Below are 23,538 nucleotides of genomic sequence, written 5' to 3'. Positions count from 1 at the left end.
TGGCAAGCGATCTGTTCAAGGAGGGTGCCGTTCGTGATCACCGGGATTATAAACGGGGAGATCTATCTCAAGGAATGTCTACAAAAGCGTCTGCTTCCTCTGTTAAAGCAACACGAGAGACCAACGATCTTCTGGCCGGATCTAGCTTCGTGCAACTACTCAAATTATATCCTGGTGTGGTACAAAGCCAACCGGATCGCTTTCGTACCCTAGGATATATGTTAAATAAATGAATTGATAAAATGATAAAAATATAAACACAGAACAACATATCAGAAAAGCTTTCAATTTATTGAAATCGGTCATTTTTGATATACTTGCTGTTTGGCTTGAAATGCTTTGAAGTGATATTTCTTCTTTACCGTATGAAAATATTTTCACTACATGTGTCAATTCGTAATCAGTTATTTTACGGAAGGATTTTTGTTTCGAATTTCAATAATCCCAAAGACCCATGCGCGGCTTATCTTTCTACCGAACGGCAGCGGTAATCTTCACCCTACGTTGCCGGGTACAGCCAGCGTCATTCGGTGGCAAAACATATGTCTGGATTGGTGTAGGTGGATGGTATCTGATGCAGGAACTCATAAATATTGTTTTGTTTTGCAATGAGCTTTTGCAAAAAAAAAAAAAAAAAAACACTGAATAAAAAGCATTTGTTGCGGGTTCACTTAAGAGATAAGTTTGTTGAGCTTGTTGGTAGAGAAAAATGACGTTAACGAGATTATATGAAAGTTATATGATTACGAAAATAAAACGATTTGGACTATAATAAAAAATTAAAAACATCGTTTAGTTGGTTCACGTCGACGTGTTTGATAGATCACAAAGTACAAGTAGAATGCATCATTGTAGCCTTATGCATCTTACGATGGTGTCCTTTATTGTAAAACTAACAATTCTTCGAGGTCACACTTTTTTATACAGAAGTAAAGTTTAAAATAAAGGAACAAACATATTTTGGAGATATTCATTTTGCATACTTTTCTAAATTACTTGGTATCAAACAATAATTTTAGATTGTTTTTGAGTGGATTTTAAACGTTTCAAGGGTGAACTTATATTCTCGAATAAGCCTTTTTTTAAATTCTAAATGATTATCCGAGTTCCAACTATTAAACCATTCACACTCAAAATTTCCAACGAAATTGTATTCAGTTCAAATTGAGTTGTATCTCACACTATCAACATGGTTGCGATGCCGCGTTCAAAATAAAAAGGTCAAACGTATGAACAATATAGCATGTTTTTTTCACGAAAATTTCTTTGATACTGACCTCTTTTTAGCTCTAGTGTAACTGGATCCGTGGAAAGCCGCAGGCATTTCAGCACTATAACGAAACGGGAGAGCACAAAGAGAAGAAAACATCACAAATGTGAGAAAATTGGTCACTTCCCTATAATAAGACGCGGCGCCTTTAGCCATCAACGAAAGTGCGAAACAATGTAAGAAGCGGTACACAGAGCATGTGTTCCTTCAGGGCTGATGAAGAGGTTTTCGAAAACGGAGGGAACCGTGGGCTTGATTAGGAGGAGCGCTGAAAGTTCAGTTTTGCTTACCATCTTTAGTGGTGAATCCGTGCACGTCGGTTCCATTTACTTTCACGATAACATCACCGGCTTCGACCTGGAAAGGGACATAAAGGAAAATAAAAGATATGTGAGTCAGCTTCGAATGTAGTCAATATTTTTGTTAGAAACAAATTATATATTTCTAGAGTCAAATTTTGATTTAAAATCGAATTTAACCAGTACTTCGTACTTGTCACAGTTGAAATTGATTATAATAATTCAACATCCACCCAACTAGGAATTGAAGCTCTCACAGGAACACAAAGAAAAACGAAATTTCAATCTACCGGTAGACACGATGCAGGAAAATAGTTATACAACTCTCTTGACGCGGCGGTACAATACATCTACTACTGTGCATATGTAGTAACAATATTTGTACAACATAACATGCATAACTCTATCGGGCAAGCACGCGCAAAGTATGTTCAAGTAGTGGAAGCAGCATGTTTGCACCGTCCGTAACTCGGGAAAAAGTATGCCATAAATGGAATTTGCATAGGTACCTAGCAACATCTGACTTTGCTGTTGGCAGGTGCGGCACTAGATTGCGAGTTAGCCCGTGCTGCAATATCAGACTGCAATGTCAGACAAGCGTACACCCAGAACACTCCGATCTTACTGGCTGAACGCGGTTGCGGTGAAGGACAATGAGAACTAATGCTTTGATAATAATAGCAACAAAGTTTTGAAACAGTAGTGCTGTTCTAGAAATTCATTGTTATTTTTGGTAGACTGGAAAACCACGATTTTTCTGCACATATATTTTGAGTTGCATAAAGCAACTCTGGCTTGCCTAATCAGTTTTTGACGGTTGACAACTAGAAATTTGGAATTAATTTTTTTGTGGCTATCTTACTCCACAACAAACACGCTCAGAGAGAAATGAGAGTATTTACATATATGAAAGCTCTCTCTCCTCTTTTTGCAAGTATTTTTTGTTTTGTTGGTACATGCCTAGTTATGTTGAAAATGGCGTCGAGACAAGGAGCATTCCGCAAGCGCACTGTACAGTTCGCTATGAACTGCTCAACAATTTTTGGCAAAAAATTACGGTTAACCATTTGGAAAGTAAGAATCTTCCGGTTTCTTTTGTGTTCTATTGTGTATCTCCTGCAAACCTCAACTATAATTCACCAGGAAATTAATGAAAGACCGGTCAAAGTAGTGGACTGAAAAGGACTTTATATTTTTTGTCAAAATCAGGGTTCAAACCTAGTGGTTTGGCTATCAATCAAAATGTGCATATTAGAACGAATGTTTGAACAACATTATGAATCCATTTCTTCCAAAACACCATACCGATGAAAAGAATGTGTTTTGGCCAGATAAAATACCATCACATTACACCAAAAAACACAAACGTTTCTGAACAACCACTCGACTCCATTTGTTCCCCAAATACGTAACCCAACAAATCTACCTCAATGTCGTCCAATCGAAGAATTCTATGGATTTTGAGTTCCTTTGGTGCAAAAATAAATGGAGATCAACGAATTGTGAACGGTTGGTTGGTAGAATCAAGAGATGCATTCGAAAAGCGGACTTGAAGGCCATACAACGCTCTCGTCCCGGCATCATAAGAAAGCTTCGTCGGAAGGCCGGTAACAGACCTTTCTCGAATTCCTTCATGTGAATTAAACCAATTTTTCACTTTTTTTTAACAGCAGTAGAAAAAAAACCAAATTTTCAGTTGTCACACGTTTTTTTTTTAAATTTATCAAACTAATAGTATTCCTGGAGGCATTAAATATTCACTTTAATTATTTTATTTAGAATATAAAGGATTTATGCAGCTTTGCTTAGCGAAAATGATTGTTCGCAACACTTTGTAAATTAGGCAAAAATATAGGGGATCCACCGAAATCGACCCAGACAATGTTGGAAATATGGTACACTAGACTGGGACACGGTTATATGGGGAAAAAGCGATGGTGTTATCTTTTTGCTCCCATGCACTTTTCGTGTTCCTTATGAGACCTATAAAAACCGTGTAACTTTTCAGATCAATCGGTGTAATTATATTTTTGCGTCCGATTTTTAAAGTTTCCATACGATTTAATATGGGAAAATCCACTTTATCAAAATTTATTCTCTAGAAATGTCCAGTTGGCTCCTAAAAATATATCGATACATGATATTTGCAGAAATTTTCCTGGGAATAACTCTTCTGAAGACCGTAAGGCGCTACGATGCTTGTAGAAAAAGTTATTTACCCCAAACTGATTGAATGTCTGACGAACGGCTCACCATTGAATTTTTCCAGCAACACGCTATTACACACTTGCTTGAGAATGAGAAATAATTTCGCGTGAAAGTAAGCTTCAAAGCGTTCTTTTTGCTCATAGTATCTTCGGAGAAGCCTCCAAGATAAATTTTACACGATATCATTTCTTATCACATGATTGAATTTGCAACACCAGCATGCTGCAGCAGTATTGCTAGTAAAATTCAATGATGAGCCGTTCGTCAAACATTCAATCAGTTTGAGGTGAATAACTTTTTCTACAAGCATCGTAGCGTCTTACGGTCTTCAGAAGACTGTTTCCCAGGAAAATTTCCTACAAATATCATGTATTGATATATTTTTGGTAGCCAACTGGACATCTCTAGAGAATAAGTTTTGAAAAAGTAAATTTTCCCATATGAAATCGTATGGAAACTTTAAAAATCGGGCGCAAAAATATAGTGCCACCGATCGATCTGAAAAGTTACACGGTTGTTATAGGACGCATAAGTAACACGAAAAGTGCATGGGATACAAAATTCATTTTTTATCCCACCCTAGTGCACATGTGACGAAATCAACCACGCGACGCCTCTGATACGTTGTATAAGTACAGTTTTTCCGCCACATTTTTATGTTATTTTATTTTACACGATTTTTTACGCGATTTTCTCGAAATCACGCGATCTTTTTTTACGCGATTTTTTTAAAAGACGCGATTTGTGACATGGGAAACATTTGTATATGAATCAAGATATAACACACACACATACACATAGATACACATACATACACACATATAAGTACACACACATACATACACACATACAAAAACACATACACACATATGCACACACATACGCACACACATACAAACCCACATACACATACATACATACTTACATGTACATTAGAGATGGTCGGGTTTGATGTTTTTCAAACCCGTACCCGACCCGAACCCGAATTTTTTTTTTTCGTTCAAACCCGAACCCGAAAATTTTATTTCTTTTAAACCCGAACCTGACCCGAACCCGATACTTTCAAAAATTTCCAAACCCGAACCCGACCCGAACCCGTCGGGTACGGGTCGGGTTCGGGTTTCGGGTTTGAAAACCCGAAACCCGACCATCTCTAATGTACATACACCACGTAGTAAAAGATTTCGTTAAAACGACGCGATCTTTTTAAACGCGATTTGTTCAAAATTACGCGATTTTTTTACACATTTTTGTTTTGTGTGGTCCAGTGTAATGTGAAACACTGGATAAAATTTTCAATTATCATCATTAATTAGATTTATTTATTTATTTATTAGTTTATTTATCCATCTTACATAAAGTCTTAATGAACATGAATATATCACTATCGTCAACGTCATAATGTAAAACAAGCAGATCTTGCTACTCGACTGGAGAAACATCTGAAACGCTCACCAAGTTCGAATAAATCTTCAGCAGAAGTAAATGCACGTATCATCGAAGACATAGGGGCATTAAATCCAAACGCTGTGCGATGAAACCATGTTCGGAGAAGAGTAGAAGTCCTTAAATCACGCGATGGAACACGAAAATCAAGTAAAGATAGTAGTTTGGGACAATCTACTTCATTGTTCAGGAGCTAGGGTGTCAAGATTGATTAGCTTGCATCGATCACAGTATGGAGGCAAGTTCAGTGGGTCACGCCAAGGCAGATTTCTCAAAGCAATTCGGACAAATCTCTTTTGCGCTCTTTCAATTCGTAAACTCCAGGTCAGTTGATGTGGAAGCCAAACTAGTGAAGCAATCTCCAAGATAGGTCGCACTAAAGAGCAATACAGAGCTTTCAAGCAATACGGATCAATAAAATCTTTGGCAATTTTGGTTATAAACCCCAGCTGACGATTAGCCTTAGCAATGACGGCCGAACGATGACTAACAAAGGAGAGTTTCTTATCCATTGTCACACCCAAGTCATTCATCTCTTCAACCCTGTTGAGCACGACTCCATCGATATGGTAGTTGAACATTATAGGCTGCGAGTTCCGATGAAATGTCATTACAGAGCATTTAGAGATGCTGCCAATCAGCTTATTACGATGGCACAATTCTACAAACATATCCAGTAACTGCTGCAAACGGTGACAATCTTCTATGCGCTTCACGGCGAAATATAGTTTTAGGTCATCATTTAGGAAATATAGGTTTAGCTTACATCCGTCACCAAGCAAAAGACTAACATCGTTTAAAAATATTGTAAAAAGCAGCGGTCCCAAATTACTTCCTTGAGGTACACCACTCAAGTTGACGAACGGAGTTAAGCTGCAAGCCCCCAATTTCACCCGAAGTGATCGGTCACACAGGTATGAACTGAGCCATGCAACAAAGCTGTCAGAGGCACCAAGCAGGTTAATTTTGCGCAATAGCATACGATGGTCAATTCTGTCAAATGCGGCTTTCAAGTCCGTATAAACCACGTCCACTTGGCATTTTGCTTCCAGTTGTGTAAAACAAGTATGCGTAAATTCCGAAAATACGTGGTAACCGATCGTCAAGGCATAAAACCATGCTGGTCTGTAGAGATATAGCACTTCATTTCAGCCAGAAGACTTCGATTGACAATAATTTCAAATAATTTCGATGCTGCCGAGAGGTTTGTAATTCCACGGTAGTTACGGATATTACTTTTATCTCTACTTTTGAACACTGAAACCAGAAATGATTGTTTCCATATTTTCGGGAATTTACGCTGTTCGAATGAGCTATTAAAAATTGAGCAGAGTGGGGAAACTAATGCGGCAATACATCGACGGAACACAACAGCTGGAATCCCATCAGGTCCAGGAGAAAAAGAATTTTTAAACTTATTGGTCGCAGCAGTAATCATCGATTGCGTGATCTCAAACGTGTCTGAATTAATAATATTAGCAGGAACATCAACTACAGCTTGTTCAACCTCACGATCAGAAGCGATGTTCGGTGCAAACACAGAAGCGAAGAATTTAGCAAACTGTTCACATGTATTAGCATCAGAATTCGATTTTTCGTCGTCAAGAAATGTTGTCGGTGGAATGGCAGAATATTTCCTTTTTGAGTTAACAAAATTCCAGAAGGACTTGGGATTACGCTTTAAATTTGATTGAACTTTCAACACATACGACTTGTACAAGCTCCTGTTCAATTTCCGATAAGCATCGCAAGAAGAACGAAAAGCATTTTTCGCTTCAGATGAGCGGTATCGTCGGAGTCGTCGTTGATTGGTATTACGCATTCGTTTCAGCTTACGTAGCTCAGCTTTACTCCAAGCAGGTGACAGAGGGGGCCTACGAACAGGCACGTTGAGTAAAACATCTTAGATGTAGAGCAGTTTATGTTTTATTATAGATTTATTTGAATGGTCATTTTTGATTTGGCTGAAACTTTGCACAGATATTTCCATGAACCAGAAATGCCATTTTGTGTCATTAATTTTTTTTTTAAATTACGAATTACTTTCGAAAAAGGGTTAAGTAAATAAGATATCGATGACTACGAGTATTTTTAGACCCAAAACGGTTTGTTTGACCGGTGTGACCTCTTCGGCAAAGTTGTAGATAATAATTTTGTCTTTACGAAAAAACCATACATAGTGCATTTTATGTATGGTCCCCGTGGTTCTGTGGTTAACTCTCCTACACGGTTGTGATGTCGAGTTCGATTCACGATTATCAAAAGGTGAGTTTTTTGAGATATTTTATTTATAATGTCATTTCCGATTTCACTGAAACTACTCTACAATTTTTTTTCTAGAACCGCATTTTTTGCCTATAACTTTGCTGAAGACACTATTTCATTTAAACAATCCGTTTTTCTGATATATAATATATCATTCATCAGTCACATTTTTTAATAGGTCCTTTTGAAACAGCAATCGTGAGTCAACATGAACAACTGATATCATAGAACGACCTTTTTACCAAAAAAGGAACCACTATGAAAAGTTTTAGCGAAGTTGGAAATGATCGATTCACGAAGTAGCGTGGACTACCTCAGTATTAAAAAGGTCTTGGGTTCACGCGGGTAATTTCAGAAGTCTTTTACCTAACAAATAATGTTATATCTGCTAGGTGACCCACGCTCAGTCGACGATCACCCAATACAGTTTCTGGATATTCTCCAGCATTTATGATGTGGTCATCATATTTGCTCTTCACGGCTTTTAAGGCCTCGCTTATACTTCGCCACCCAATTTTTTACGGTTTTAGACAAAGGGCCAGAAGCCCCCAAAGCAGAATCCTGTGAGGTTACATTATTGGTTACACCTTTCAAATCCATGAGTACGATTAAAGACTACTCTCGTGCTTTGTTGTTTTAGATTGTTTATCTGAAATAAGTATAAAGTATGTCGCCTTTTTATTCTTCTCCTTTCCGCACATTGTTATGAATAATTTTCGAAAGTAAATCTTCCGAATGATGGTGTTTGAATGATTATAAGTTATTCTTGTTTTGGTTAACCTCGTAAGAGTGCTAAATTGAGTACTGAATTTTGGACCAACGAATAGTCTTAGTTGGTTTTCATGCCCATCTTACTTATGAAATTTGTGTTTATAATTGGTTCTAGAACACTAAATATTATGCTTGTGTTGTTTGTCATTTGATTCTCACAGAAAAATACATTGAGGAATCTGCGATTCTGTTATGTTTATTTATACTGGGTATTGAAAAAAATATCATTATATTGGGACTCTGAAGATGATTATAAAAACTTATAAATAATAAATAAGGTAACAACAGAGTAGAAACCATGAAAATTATTGAAAAATCCTTGACTGGTTGACGAAAACGATAGGAAACTGTTATGCTAAAGCTCAAAATAGTTGCCCTAAAAAGATTATAGCTTTTTAACCATTCCTGTGAATTTCGGTGCCCCGTGTGTATGCGGAAGTGCGACAAAGAGCGAAAGAGTAATTGCTTACCGGTTCTTCGCTTCTACGATGTACATGAGGTGGTACCAATACGTTAGTTACGGATAATCGACAAAAATAACAAAGTTCAGCATTTACAATCATTATAGGTATGCAAAAAAATCGCGCACTTTAGAAAAATTATTGGCGGCAGCGGAAATGCACAGGTTTGTTCTCAATCTTCAATTTGTTTTTTTTGCCCTTTACTATTGCTCGGAAAAATAGTGCTATTCATCAGTGAGAAAAACATAACAAGAAAATGGAACTGTCTTCTCAATTTTTAACTGCTTAGACAAACTTTCTTTCACCTCAGAGCAAATAAATAAGCCCACACAATCATCTTCGGTCAGCAATCTCATAAATATTGACACTTGCTGCCAAACCCTAACAATAGGTAGAGTATTGGCTCTATTACCGTCAGATTTGTCCAATTATCGTCCGAGGGGTTAACAAAGACATAGAGAACTAAACTTTTGCAGGAAGATGTTGTGCATTATGAAAAACAATCATGCAAGAAATTAACGCTCTAGGACATCATTTACCCCCCGGACGATAATAGGTAAAACCTGAAGATAATAGAGCCGATACCCTAGACGTTTGTAAGAAAAAGGATAAAAAGGAGTATGTTTTTCATATCCAACCCATCCATTCGTAAAAGGTTCACAAATCATCCTCAAGCGAATCCAGCGAAAACAACAAAATTCCAGAACCAACCAGCCCGCGCCGGATCGTCTTCGACAGTACAAGTATTAGATAGAAGACGCGGCGAGTGGGGCTAGGTTAGGTGGGAGGTGTTGATATTTTTCTCAGCTGTTGCATGACTATGGGCAGATACAACATCAACTTCGAGGCGACCGCAGTTATGCATGTAGCAGTGCATGACTGTGATGCAGTGTCGAACGTCACATCTTCACTAGAGACCTTGTTTTCGACTACCCATGAACCGCGACACCCCGCAAGGGGAAGCTAAAATGAGCAGCTTTTATTGTGTTTGTTTTGCGGGAGCCTCCCGTATGCTGTAAGCTCGATCAAATACGCATGTGGGTGGATACAGCAAGAAATACGATAGCTGTACGTACAGTTCTTAAAAAAAGGCATGCGAGAAAAAGTCACTCAAAGGTGCTGATTGATGAATCAATAACGTTTGCTTTATTTCGGTTACAAAAATTGTTTCTTTCAATATGCACAAGCAAACTGGAAGAGATGAACAATTTTTCACGTGAGAATCGAGGCTCTCGCATTAATGTTTTGGCAATTCATATGGAATCAGAACGAACAATAAAAGTTTTTGAGCATATGTTTTCATACGTAACTGATGGTTCCTAACATAATAATTCTCCAAATAAAAATATAAAATTATCTATAAACCGATTCACTACAACAGTTCTAACTTTTCGATACACTTTTTTATCGTAAGAATTCAGACTAAGCTTAACATCATTACAGAAGAAGCCTTATTTTTGTCACTGTGGCATGTTTCGAGATCTTTTCACACTAAAACTTTGGACTAAAAGTGACATTGATGGACTAATCGAAGCAAAATGTCACCCTGCATTATTTCTCCTATTTCTCACTGAAGACAATAGGTTAACTTCCAAAGTGAAAACCAAAACACAGGGAAAGGGTAAGGTGAAAATCTGTGCAACATAACTCGAATTCGAATTTCCCCTGCTGTGAAACAAAAAAAACAACAAACAGTTTACTCTCACTTCGCACTCTGCTGATCTGATTTCTAACAAATATTTTTCTAATCTACTTTTTTAATCAAATATTTTTATTGCTTTTATTGATGATGTTTTGATACCTAACAGTATTGTTCTTTCAACTACTGTGAGTATACCTAATCATAAAAAGCGGTATACGCATTCAAATAAGCAACCATGCTTATTTGCCAGGCGAACGAACTACAAATTATACTGACATGGTTTAACGTACATTTTCAAATTCAAATATTCGTATTCAAATCTCGAATTTCTTACCATGCGAGTACAAAAAGATGACACGTCCAACATTTTGTATCACCACACCTCACCAGGTGCTTGAAACCCCTTATAAAACCTTCTCTGAACAGCCGACAGTCCACCCAACACTGTTGCCAAGCACACTGCGTAGTCTAATTCACACTTTCTCCGCCAAAATTGCCACTTCTCTAAAATCTGAATAAACACGCACAACATGGAATACCGAATTCTGGACCACCGTGCTGTACGATTTTGAACGTGATTCAGAAGCAATCTTCACTAAACAGCCGGAACATCTCGATTAGTCTCAGCATGTTCCGTAAGCTCACGAAACCAAACTCGGTCAACACACCAGCCAACAACGTGGTGATTGCGTTGAACCCAATGCACACGGTTGAAATACTTAAACTGAGCCGTTGCTGGTCGCTCGGTGAAGACCGAAGCCTCAAACGAACAAAAAAAAAACCCGCCGATATCGCAGACAGTCTCAAGCAAACAGGTGAGGGAGAGAGAAAATTCGAAATTCATATGCGATGCGTGGCGTAGCGCGTCACCAATACTAATCTGATAACGCGATCAGCTGAAAGAAACGCATGCCGAGGGGCCGATCTTGTACTGGTGGCGGTGAACTCTCAATAAACTGCTCTGTTTCAGCAAGGGAATGGTATGGTAGCCTTCAAGCGTTACGAACATCTATTTCTGTACCGTTTATCCCAAAACTACTTTCTCTGCTGTCACAGTTTGCTTCAGTTTGTTTTGGGGCACAACTAATAAACTAAATATCACTTAGAATATCACATACCATGTAAAAACCTTGAGAAATTGCTCAAAACTGTCTGATATGCTATCAATAATTGCAGTCAACATTTAACCGGTTTGCCCGAATCGACATAAGAAAAGGGTGAACTGACCATTTTTCGGGTGCCAGTGCCAGTGATGTTGGTAACGCGTCAAATGTATGGTAGCTGACAGCGATGCCATCCCCGTGTGTTTCAGTAACATCTGCAGCAGTGAGTCAAGCCGTAAAACGTACCAATTGAAGGCATCTACAACAATCGCTGAACCCCTACAACGGCTTTTTTTTTTTTTTTTTTTTTTAAGGGGGGATTTGTTAGTAGCTTAAGTATTTATGATAAATATTAGTAAATAATGAGTATGTGTGTCCAATCACAAATGGTGACTTCTCAACACTGTTAGAAATTTGTAATTTTAATTGTTAGGATTTGTTTGCTTTCGCAATTAGGACTTATCATTCGTAGGGATTTAAACCTACTTGTCAGAAAAGGGGAAGTAAACTTACAACTAACTTAATTGCTAACTTATTGGCTATAAAGAGAGCTTATCGTAGCAATTGAGGATTGCAACGATTTTTGTCGAAAATTGTTAATAATTTTATTTGACATAGCTTCTAATGGTTCAACACCAGTAAGTCTATGTAATTCGAGTGTACCAAACCAAGGAGGACGCTTCAAAATCATTTTCAGAATTTTATTCTGAATCCTTTGGAGCGTTTTCTTCCTTGTTGAACAGCAACTTGACCAGATCGGTACAGCATAAAGCATTGCTGGTCTAAAAATTTGTTTGTAAATCAAAAGTTTGTTCTTTAAACAAAGTTTAGAATTCCTGTTAATGAGAGGATATAAACATCTCGTATATTTGATGCACTTGGCTTGTATACTCTCAATGTGCTCTTTGAAAATAAGTTTTTTATCATAAATTAGTCCCAAGTACTTAACCTTGTCGGACCAACTTAAAATAACCCCATTCATCTTGACAACGTGATTATTGTTTGGCTTGAGGAAAGAAGCCCTAGGCTTATGCGGAAAAATTATCATTTGAGTTTTAGAAGCATTGGGAGAGATTTTCCACTTTTGCAAGTAGGAAGAAAAAATATCTAAACTTTTCTGCAATCGACTGCATATGACACGAAGACTTTTTCCTTTTACGGAAATGCTTGTGTCATCGCAGAACAATGACTTTGTGCATCCTGGAGGCAAATCAGGAAGATCTGAAGTGAATATGTTGTACAGGACTGGACCCAAGACTGAACCTTGAGGCACACCTGCTCTGACAGGAAATCTATCAGATTTTGAATTCTGATAGACAACCTGCAGAGTTCGATCAGTAAGATAATTTTTTAAAATTTTGATTAGGAAAATTGGAAAATTAAAAGTTTGCAATTTCGCAATCAAACCTTTATGCCAAACACTGTCGAATGCTTTTTCTATGTCTAAAAGAGCAGCTCCAGTGGAATAACCTTCAGATTTGTTAGCTCGTATCATATTAGTAACTCTGAGCAATTGATGAGTTGTGGAATGCCCATGGCGAAATCCAAACTGTTCATTTGCAAAAATTGAATTTTCGTTGATGTGTGACATCAATCTGTTAAGAATAACTCTCTCAAACAGTTTACTTATTGAAGAAAGCAAACTGATTGGTCGATAACTTGAAACTTCAGCTGGGTTCTTATCCGGTTTTAAAATGGGAGTAATTTTTGCATTTTTCCATAATTTGGGAAAATATGCAATTTTGAAGCAGCAATTGAAAATTTTCACTAAAAAATCCATTGTACTCTCAGGGAGATGTTTGATTAGTATATTAAAGATTCCATCGTCACCAGGTGCTTTCATATTTTTGAAATTTTTAATAATTGATTTAATCTCATTCAAGTTAGTTTCAATTATTTCTGCAGGTAAAAAATTCTGGGAAGAAATTAAATCAAATTGACGTGTGACTTCATTTTCAATTGGACTCACAAAATTCAAATTTGAGTTATGAACACTCTCAAACTGCTGAGCGAGTCTTTGAGCCTTTTGTTCATTGGATACAAGAAAACTTTCACCATCTTTTAAAACTGGAATAGGCTTTGAAGGTTTCTTAAGAATCTTCGACAGCTTCCAAAATGGTTTTGAATATGGTTTCAATTTTTCAACTTTAGTCTCAAAATTTTGATTTCTCAGAAGAGTAAATCTATGTTTAATCTCTTTCTGTAAATCTTTATAAATAGTTTTAAAAACAGGGTCACGAGAACGTTGATATTGACGTCTGCGGACATTTTTCAAACGAATTAGAAGTTGAAGATTTTCGTCAATTATTGGTGAATCAAATTTCACTTGAGCCTTTGGAACAGAATAATTCCTGGCATCAACAATTGCACATTTTAATGCTTCCAAAGCGGAATCAATATTCACTTCGTTTTGCAAATCAAGCTCATTATTGAAATTTCTCTCAATATAATTTTTGTATCTTTCCCAATTAGCTTTGTTATAATTAAAAACAGAGCTCATAGGGTTTAAAATTGATTCATGTGATAAAGAAAAAGTTATTGGAAGATGGTCAGAATCAAAGTCAGCATGTGTGATCAAATCACTACATACATGACTTTGATCTGTCAGCACCAAATCAATTGTTGAAGGGTTTCTTACAGAAGAAAAGCATGTAGGACTATTCGGAGACAAAATAGAATAGTATCCTGAAGAACAATCATTGAATAAAATTTTGCCATTGGAATTACTTTGAGAATTATTCCATGAACGATGTTTAGCGTTAAAATCGCCGATTATGAAAAATTTCGAACGATTTCTGGTGAGTTTTTGTAAATCACTTTTAAAATAATTTTTGAGCTCGCGTGTGCATTGAAATGGTAAATATGCTGCGGCAATAAATAAAATCCCAAGCTCAGTTTGAACTTCAATTCCCAAAGTTTCAATAACTTTCGTCTCAAGATGGGGAAGAGCACGATGTTTGATTCGGCGATGAATAACAATTGCAACTCCACCGCCGGAACCCTGAATCCTATCATATCTATGAACCACGTAATTGGGATCATATTTTAATTTTATGTTAGGTTTCAAAAATGTTTCAGTAATAATTGCAATATGCACATTATTTACTGTTAAAAAATTAAAAAGCTCATTCTCATTGGCCTTCAATGAGCGAGCATTCCAATTTAATATTTTAATTGTTTTATTTAAAATCATTGCTAAATTTTAAATTAGAAACAATTTTAATAGTAAAATTTGTGCCTATTTGAATGGCTTCAAACATTGATTTTGCCTGCAACATGGCGTTCATAAGATCGAACATTGCCTGTTGCAAAAAAGAAAGTTTACCTGCCGTAATAGGCCCCAGGCAGTTGACATTAGAAAAAATATTTTCGGCAGCAATATTAGCTGGAGTAATAGGTGTACAATTATTTTCTAGCGTGTTTTGCTTACCCATATTAACGGTCATTTTCGAACTACCAACACTAGGCGGTATAATGTTCGAACTACCTGTAACCTGTGCATAAGTTAAACGGGTATGCAAAGGAGTAGGTAAACTATGCGTCACTGGTACGCTTGGAGAATTTTGTTTTGAAGTTGGTTTTAATTGAGAAATTGAATTTTGTTTACCTTGCCTTGCCTTAACAATTGCTAAACGGACTGGGCATTGATAAAAATTTGACATATGGTTGCCGTTACAATTCGCACAGCGAAAATTTTTACTCTCTTTCACAGGACATGTGTCCTTTTTGTGAGAAGAGTCTCCACAATTAAGACATTTTTGGTCCATGTTACAGAATTTGGAACCATGGCCATAACGTTGGCAAGTACGACATTGGGTGATATGCTTTTCACCTCCGCCATACTTCCTATAAGTTTCCCACTTTACACGCACATTATACAAAGCATGTGCTTTTTCAAAAAATTTTAAGTTGTTAACCTCATTGCGGTTAAAATGAATTAAATAATTAACAAGGGAAATTCCAGTTCTCTGACTGTTTTCGCCTCGTGATTTTTGTTTCATTAGAATTACTTGGGTAGGGGCTATGCCAAGTAATTCTGTTAAAGTAAGTTTGATCTCATCAACGGTTTGATCGTTGGTGAGACCCTTCAAGACAACCTTGAACGGCTTGGCGTTCTTGGTGTCATATGTAAAAAATTTGTACATCTTGTCAGTTAAATACTGAACAAGACGATCACGACCCTTTACTGAGTCGGCTAATAAGCGGCATTCACCTCTACGGCCAATTTGATAGGTAACTTTAACGTCAGAAACAAACGTTGAAAGTTCCTTTTTGAATATATTAAATTCAGAAGAAATAGTTACCACAATAGGTGGAACTTTCTCCTTTTTTAAAGATTTAATATTTTGTATAGTTTCATTATTGGTAACTTCCATTTCACCAGCTTCTTGCTCAGGCAAAATATCAAAAGGATTGTCACTACAGACACTCGATGTGTCAGAAAGAGATGCCTCTCTTTTCCTCCCCGCAGCGATGCGAGGTTTCTTTTTCCGTCCAGCCATTTCAGGTGATACGAAAAAAGTTAAAACAAATGTTAAATTCAAAAGTAGGTAGTCTTGAGAAAGACTGATGGGAAATAACTTTCAGGTAGTCTTTAAAAGACACACTGACAAAACACAAACTTTGAAGCTATAGGCAGTCAAAGACCAGTCCACAAGCAACCGAAAAAACGTCTGATCTGTAGGACAGTTCAAGACGCACTGACCTACAACGGCTTATCCAATCACTGTGAACCACTGCCCGTTAGACGAGACAAACTATAACAATCCACGATTCCCAGTACCGTACACGTCTCGACGTGTGCACGTGCTCTGTCTGGTGTGTAAACTGTAGTAAAAAAGGTTTTCCGTCCATAAGTTAAGCGAAAAATGATTTCCGATGGCATGAGAGACGTATATCCAAGCCGAGTGAGGTGATTCACCTCAACGTTATTTAGATAGTGGTTTCACACGAACACACCGATGCGTGGCTCGTGTCGTTATCATGGATGCGGGTTAATAGTATGTAGTGCGCAAACCACTTTTTTTTTTGTTCATAAAAGCAGCCAGTGTTTTGTTGACCTATTCGAAACTGGCGGTAAACTTTTTAGGCACAGGTTTTAGTATGTTTTCGAGTTACAAGTACGGTAGAAATTGATGAAGTAGTAGTAACAGGCATGACATTATTATTATTTACAATGTTTTTGCTCCCAATATGTAATTTGTTTTTATTTTATATACACATTTAAAAAATATGTTAGAATATCTATTTTTCGCTGCACATAAATGGAGCGTTATAAATGGATTATATCATCGGTAACATGTGTTCAATAAATTATTTTCGTTCCGCTATTTTTTTTTTTATAAATTTCGATCTCAACAACAAAACGAAAAATATGGTTTCCCGTAGGCCAGTGGCCAATTTCATAATGAATAAAGACAGTTTAAATGGCTATTTTTTTGTAGTATAAAAGTTATTAATGAAAGTGAAGTTATACTTTTTTGCCCAGTAATTTTATTCAAGGTTCACACCTTTGGGACCATTCTATAACCACGAGGTAATATTCCGATTAATTATTACAAACCCCCTAATCCCATCCCTCTATGGTCTTTCGGGGATTTTGATCCCCTACAACTTTGATACACGTGGTCTTTTCATTTCGCCAAAAATGCACTTTTTTCTTCATAAGCTAGCCACTCTGGTCGCGTCTTTGCAGATCCTGCTGATTCGAATTTTAATAGTTCCAGTGTTGTACTGTTGGATGGGATGTCTCTACTCAACAAGTCTCAAATAAGCACAGTTAAAAACACTCGAAATCGCACCCTTGATCTCGTTTTCGTCAACGATGAATCCGTTTTGAACTGCAATATTGCCGAAGCATGCGACCCATTAGTTGGCATTGATGCTCATCACCCACCAGTCTCTGTCTCATTAGCTTGCACGCAGCCAGTTTGCTTTGAAGAGTTGTCTGAAACTAAGCAATACAACTTCTCTAAAACCGATTTTGATGGACTTCAGAGGGCTCTACTTGCATTTGATTGGGAAACTTTGCTAAGCCGCGCACCTGATGTCAATAGTTTAGTTGATATATTTTCGCACACGCTCAAACAGCAATTTTGTAATTTTGTACCGGCACCACGCCCCCAGCGAAAGCCTGTTTGGTCTAATCGACATCTTCGTGAGCTAAGACGACTAAGGGCAGCGGCACTTCGGAGATACGTCAAACGACGAAACGCAATGACTAAACTTTCGTTTACTACTGCAAGCAAAAATTATAAAATCTACAATCGTTTCCTTTATTCTCTGCATGTACTACGCACTCAATCTGAGCTCAAACGAAGCCCAAAACGATTCTGGTCATTTATAAACAGTAAAAGAAAAAAAAAGTGGACTTCCTACCAGTATGTTTCTTGGGAATGAAAACGCGGAAACGCTTGATGGTATATGTTCTTTATTCAAGAAACACTTTTCAAGCGTATTCAGTTCAACTACTGCTAATACATCTCAAATGGAGAATGCACTGCACGACGTTCCTCATAACGTGGTAAACCTGAGTAGCTTATGTTTTACTGATGAAGAAGTACTGAAGGCCACCACAAAATTGAAACCTTCAACTTCCACTGGACCTGACGGTATTCCGGCCATTATTCTGAAAAAATGTGCCATCGCGCTCTGTGTACCGTTGAGGATAATAGTCAACAAATCGCTTTCGCAAGCGGTATTTCCTGACTGCTGGAAGAAGTCTGTTATGTTCCCGTTTTATAAAAAAGGCGACAAACACGATGTAACGAACTATCGAGGAATAACCTCACTATCCGCTGGATCAAAATTATTTGAGATTCTCGTCAGCAACGTTCTACTTCGTAAATTCAAGACATATATCTCGTTAGACCAACATGGCTTTTACCCCGGTAGATCGACCACTACTAACTTGCTTCAGTTCACATCTAATTGTATTAAAAACATGGAGAACGGGATGCAAGTTGACACTATTTACACCGACCTGAAGGCTGCGTTTGATCGTGTTGATCACACCATTCTTTTGGCCAAAATTGAACGTCTTGGTGCCTCAGAACCATTTCACAAAGTGGCTGAAATCACTCGTTGACCGCATACTCTGCATAAAGCTAGGCAACACCGAGTCAGACAATTTCGTTAACTTGTCGGGTGTGCCTCAGGGGAGCAACCTTGGACCACTCCTTTTTTCAATTTTTTTTCAATGATGTTTGCAACGTCATTCCACCAGGCTGTAAACTTATCTATGCTGACGACTTGAAACTTTTTCGCGTAATTCGTACTAAAGCAGACTGTAGAGAACTGCAACAATATCTGGATAATTTTTCTGACTGGTGTAATCGTAATTTACTGATAATCAGTGTTTCAAAATGTCTTGCAATTTCTTTCACGCGGAAAAAAAATCCGTTTTCGTGGAACTATAATGTATCCAGAGAAAATCTTGAAAGAGTATCGGTAGTCAAAGATTTAGGTGTACTGCTTGATTCACAACTAACCTTCAAGCACCACTACTCTCATATCATTGCGCACGCTAGTAAAAACCTGGGTTTCATCATGAGAATAGCCAAAGAGTTTACCGATCCGTTTTGCTTGCGATCGCTTTATGTTTCCCTAGTTCGTTCCATTTTGGAAACATCAGCTATAGTATGGAGTCCCTACACTGACATTTGGACCAAACGAATTGAATCAGTACAGGCCAAGTTTCTTCGTTATGCTTTAAGATCACTCCCATGGCGTAATCCTGATCAATTACCACCATATGCCAATCGATGCCAATTACTTGGTATTGACACACTGGCAAAGAGAAGAGATGTGTCCAGGGCCGTATTTGTGGGAAAATTACTGATCGGCGAAATAGACGCTCCAAACATTCTGTCTGAAATTCACGTGAATGTGCCCTACAGAAATCTGAGGTCACGACACTTCCTGCGTCTTCCATTTCAACGCACTGAATATGGTCAAAACGAACCCATAAGGGGGATGTGTAGCGTCTTTAATAATGTGTTTGAATTGTTTGACTTCAATGAATCAAGTGTTACTTTTAAAAATAGACTTAAGCGAATGTTATAATGTGTTAACCTTAACTTCTAGATTTACTATAGTTAAGCTTAGTCAGTGTCAGCTTCGTAGTATTAATGTGCCATTGTTAGACTTAATTCATGATTTGTAAATGTTAAATCAAAAGATGCGGGGTTTTTACGCGCACTTGAGGGTTTCGCAAGGAATTCCTCAAATGGGCTTTTCCCCGCCACATTTCATTAAGACCTAAAAAGTCAGATGAAGAATAAATAAATAAATAAATAAATAACAGGTACAGAAAACTATTATCATGATTTGCTTCTTGCAAAGATTGAACGGATGGGAGCTGTACCTAATTTCGGTAACTGGGTTAATGATAGATCGCCGATTGTCTGTGAAGATTGGAGTCGCTCAGTTTAACTATTTTACAAATCTCTCTGGTGTTCCACAGGGCAGCAACCTTGGCCCACTGCTTTTCTCTTTATTTTTCAACGACGTGTGCTCGATACTTCTGCGAGGGTATCGACTTCTGTATGCAGATGATTTGAAAGTTTATCTCATCGTTAAATCCATCGACGACTGTAGAGAGCTTCAAAAATTTGTTGACATTTTCACTGAATGGTGTGGAATTACCAAGCTGGTCATCAGTATAAATAAATGTTCTGTAATCTCATTTACTCGTGGAAAAATATGATTGGCTGGAACTACAACATTGGAGGCGAACAGATAGAGAGAGTTTTTGTGATCAAAGACCTTGGAGTGCATCTTGATACGACGCTTTCCTTTAGGGAGCACTATTCCGCTGTGACAGCAAAGGCTAATCGAAATCTAGGGTTTATAATCTGGATCTCCAAAGAATTTACAAACCCTTATTGTCTTCGTGTGCTTCACTACTCGCTGGTCAGATCTGGGTTGGAGTATGCTGCTGTGGTATGGAGTCCGTACACTGATGTCTGGAGAGATGTAGTTTAACTACTATTCGAGGCTGTCAAAATTTAAAATCGTTAGTCGGATTTTAATTGACTTTCGGTTAGCTTTTATTAATTATTAAATCAATTTGTTACGTTTCGGTCTGCTTAATCTTTCGACCATCTTCAGAAAACATTTTTTTTTACAAATGTTCCTTTTGGTGGATTCTTCACTTATTTGGTGAAAAAAAAGAAGATGGTCGAAAGATTGAGTTGACCGAAACGTAACAAATTGTTTAATTATTAAAATTAAAACAATTAAATCACACGGTGATCAAAGCCAGCAAACAAAGTTTAAAATCACAACTGCCAGTTTTTTCAATGTTTTTTTTTTTTTTGTATCTCGTGTGACTGACTTCTTGTTCCAATAAAACCGTTCAAAATACAAACAAGCAGCTCTAGAACTCTGTCTCAGCTCTGTCACTTGTGTGGAACATTCACTTAACTCTGAAAACTACAATCCAAATATTTTCAAAATGTCCGCTTACAAAAGATATTGACAAATTTTAGCACATTAGGAAACCAACAAAATGAATTCTGGGGTATATAATAGGATGCCAATGGGATATGTTGGAAAATTTGAACCTTCAAATTTCGTTTGGCGATAAGGTTCAAAAATTTCATCGTCTCCATGTTGAAATGTTCAGCTCATTCGGACTTCGAGAAGTGGTGGCTCAAAGGGGTCCAAGTTTCACTTTTTTGGCCGATGAACTAATGCACAGTTTTCGAAAAGTCGATTTTCACTGGCACACTAGTAAGGTATGATTTTTTTGCTATTTGGTTTTTCGTGTATTCAGATTTGACAGTTCACGCGGGAATTCTGACAGCTGTCAAAGTCTAATGTACTCATAGCGAATTTCTTTATTCCACTGTGTGCGGGCAAAACTGCCGAGGAATAATGAAACGTCATCGCCATTTAAGACGCAAGTAAGAAAGAGATGCCAGATAATTGTTTACGAACTAAGCACGTGCGGTGGTGGGTTGAAGCTGACAAATTTTACAGTGCGCCTCGGGCAGCACGGCAGGTCAAAACTGGGTCAAAATCGAGCGAATAAAGAAGGGTTTTGACAGCAGTTAGTGCACTTCCAGGTCAAAACGAGGTGAGCTGGTGTAATAAAGAAATTCGCTTTCAGTTTGGTTTGCCATTTCACCATGAACAGACTTACGCCTGAACAACGCTTACAAATAATCGAATTTTTGGGCCTTAGAACAACTTGCCGAGAATCCACTTTTTCACCGAAAAATTGTGTTCAGTGACGAAGCTCATTTCTGGTTAAATGGGTATGTTAATAAGCAAAATTGCCGCATTTGGATCGAAGAGCAACCAGAGGCAATACAAGAATCGCCAATGCACCCAGAAAAATGCACGGTTTGGTGCGGTTTACACGCTGGAGGCATCCGTACTTCTTCAAAGATGATCAAAATCGCAACGTTACGGTCAATGGCGCTCGCTATCGCGCGATGATTTCGGATTATTTTTTTGCCGGAAATGGAAGAGCTGGGTCTTGTTGACATGTGGTTTCAGTAAGACGGAACAACGTGCCACACATCGCGCGAATCAATGGACATTTTGCGGAATGAGTTCGGTGAGCAATTCATCTCACGAAATGGACCGGTGAATTGGCTGCCTAAATCATGCGATTTAACACCGCTAGATTATTTTTTGTGGGGCTACGTTAAGTCTCTCGTCTATGCGGTTAAGCCAACAACAATTCCAGCCTTGGAAGACAACATTACACGCGTTATCCGCGAATACCAGCCGAAATGCTCGAAAAAGTGACCCAAAATTTGACTTTTCGTATGGACCATTTTAAACGTAGCATTTGAATAAAATTATCTTTAAAAAGTAAATGGCATAAACCAATTTATCGGCTCAAACGAAGATTTCATACAGTTTTGTAATTTTTATGCGTTTTTTTTTAAATAAAAACCAAATTCTTAAAAATCACCCTTTATTTAGTGTAGTTCACGGAGATAAAACCACAAAAGAATGGAATCATGTTCAACGAGAAGTTCGGATTCCAAATCAAACCGCGACAATTTCGAAATCCGCGCAAAAAAACGCGATAATTTCGAAATCCGCCTAAAAAACGCGAAAATTCTGAAATCCGCGTAAAAAAGACTTTAGTGTAGTTTAGTGTATAGATACATCATCGTTGTCCTCGCTATTCCAGATCCTCTTTTAAATTTGTCGGAGATATCAGCTAATATGATGCTGTATTAGAAGGACCAACTAATGCCGATCTCTATCAATCAGAAACACGTGAACTGAAAATTCTTCTGAGTCTGACGAGTGAGTTTACGAGCTGTGATTGATAATTAGGTACGCGAGGTAGACATATTTTTATCATTAGATGAGAATCAGTTCCCTACTTATTACGACTATGTTCAATTTTATTTCCTTTCACCACCGACACGAAATAATAATAAAAGACGAAAATCGTGATCAGAAAATCTGTTTACTAATAAATATTTTCTTTAAATTAGCAACAAATTATAACGGGTGAATTTGCGTATGACTTACGTCACATTTTACTTAAGAAATTTTTATTTGCTATACGATAAAAAAACATACCATATTCAAAATAAATAGCTTTTAATTAGTGGCTCATGTTTGATTGTGTAATACTGTAGCCATTGCTTTGCCCGAACGCTGCGTTATCGATAAATTAAAATTATCTCTTCGGCAGACAGACTGGTTTCGCCGGCTTCCAAGCTGAATCAGTTACTGTTTTTCTGTAAACACACGGCGTGAAAAACAAGATGATGTCAAACGAACCGCCCATAGCTGAAGGCAGCTGGATTTATTTTGTGTTACCGGTTGACAATCATAAGCCAAATGTAAATTGAGAGATCCATTGTTGGAAATAATGTTTCAAGAACTATTTGGCGCCTACCTGTCCGGAGCGTGCCACTAATGGGTAGCCCGCTCTGTTGCAAATTCAGCCTCATTCGGAGACAGAGTCGATTTGTTTACGCTAACAATTGTGCAAAACAGTAAACTCCCCTCTCGCTGAAAACCAGTCTTCGGTAAAAATAAACCAAACCGGTTTGATTGCCACCCGAAACGAAAAAAACATAAACACAGCTAG

At 37.6% G+C, this 23,538-nt stretch overlaps 2 protein-coding genes across 6 annotated transcripts in view; one reads left to right on the top strand and one right to left on the bottom strand.

Moving 5' to 3' along the window:
* Positions 1-23,538, top strand: part of LOC129730816 (40S ribosomal protein SA) — a 441,656-nt gene that overhangs the window by 106,082 nt on the left and 312,036 nt on the right. The gene's annotated exons all lie outside the window — the stretch shown is intronic.
* The window catches only part of LOC129722684 (PH and SEC7 domain-containing protein), a 125,229-nt gene that overhangs the window by 11,611 nt on the left and 90,080 nt on the right, over positions 1-23,538 (bottom strand). For 4 of the 5 annotated variants that reach the window (XM_055676754.1, XM_055678368.1, XM_055679186.1 and 1 more), the window contains 2 exons: positions 1,561-1,627; positions 1,278-1,331 (listed from right to left, as the gene is read on the bottom strand). In XM_055676754.1, the coding sequence (XP_055532729.1) occupies positions 1,278-1,331; positions 1,561-1,627 (121 nt within the window). Of the gene's footprint in view, positions 1-1,277; positions 1,332-1,560; positions 1,628-10,696; positions 11,091-23,538 lie in introns of those variants that run through there. The other variant, XM_055680019.1, reaches the window with a different exon arrangement.

This window comes from Wyeomyia smithii, chromosome 1, assembly GCF_029784165.1.
Source record: "Wyeomyia smithii strain HCP4-BCI-WySm-NY-G18 chromosome 1, ASM2978416v1, whole genome shotgun sequence".
Classification (NCBI taxonomy): Eukaryota; Metazoa; Arthropoda; class Insecta; order Diptera; family Culicidae; genus Wyeomyia; species Wyeomyia smithii.
This window is presented reverse-complemented; position numbering and strand designations above follow the sequence as displayed.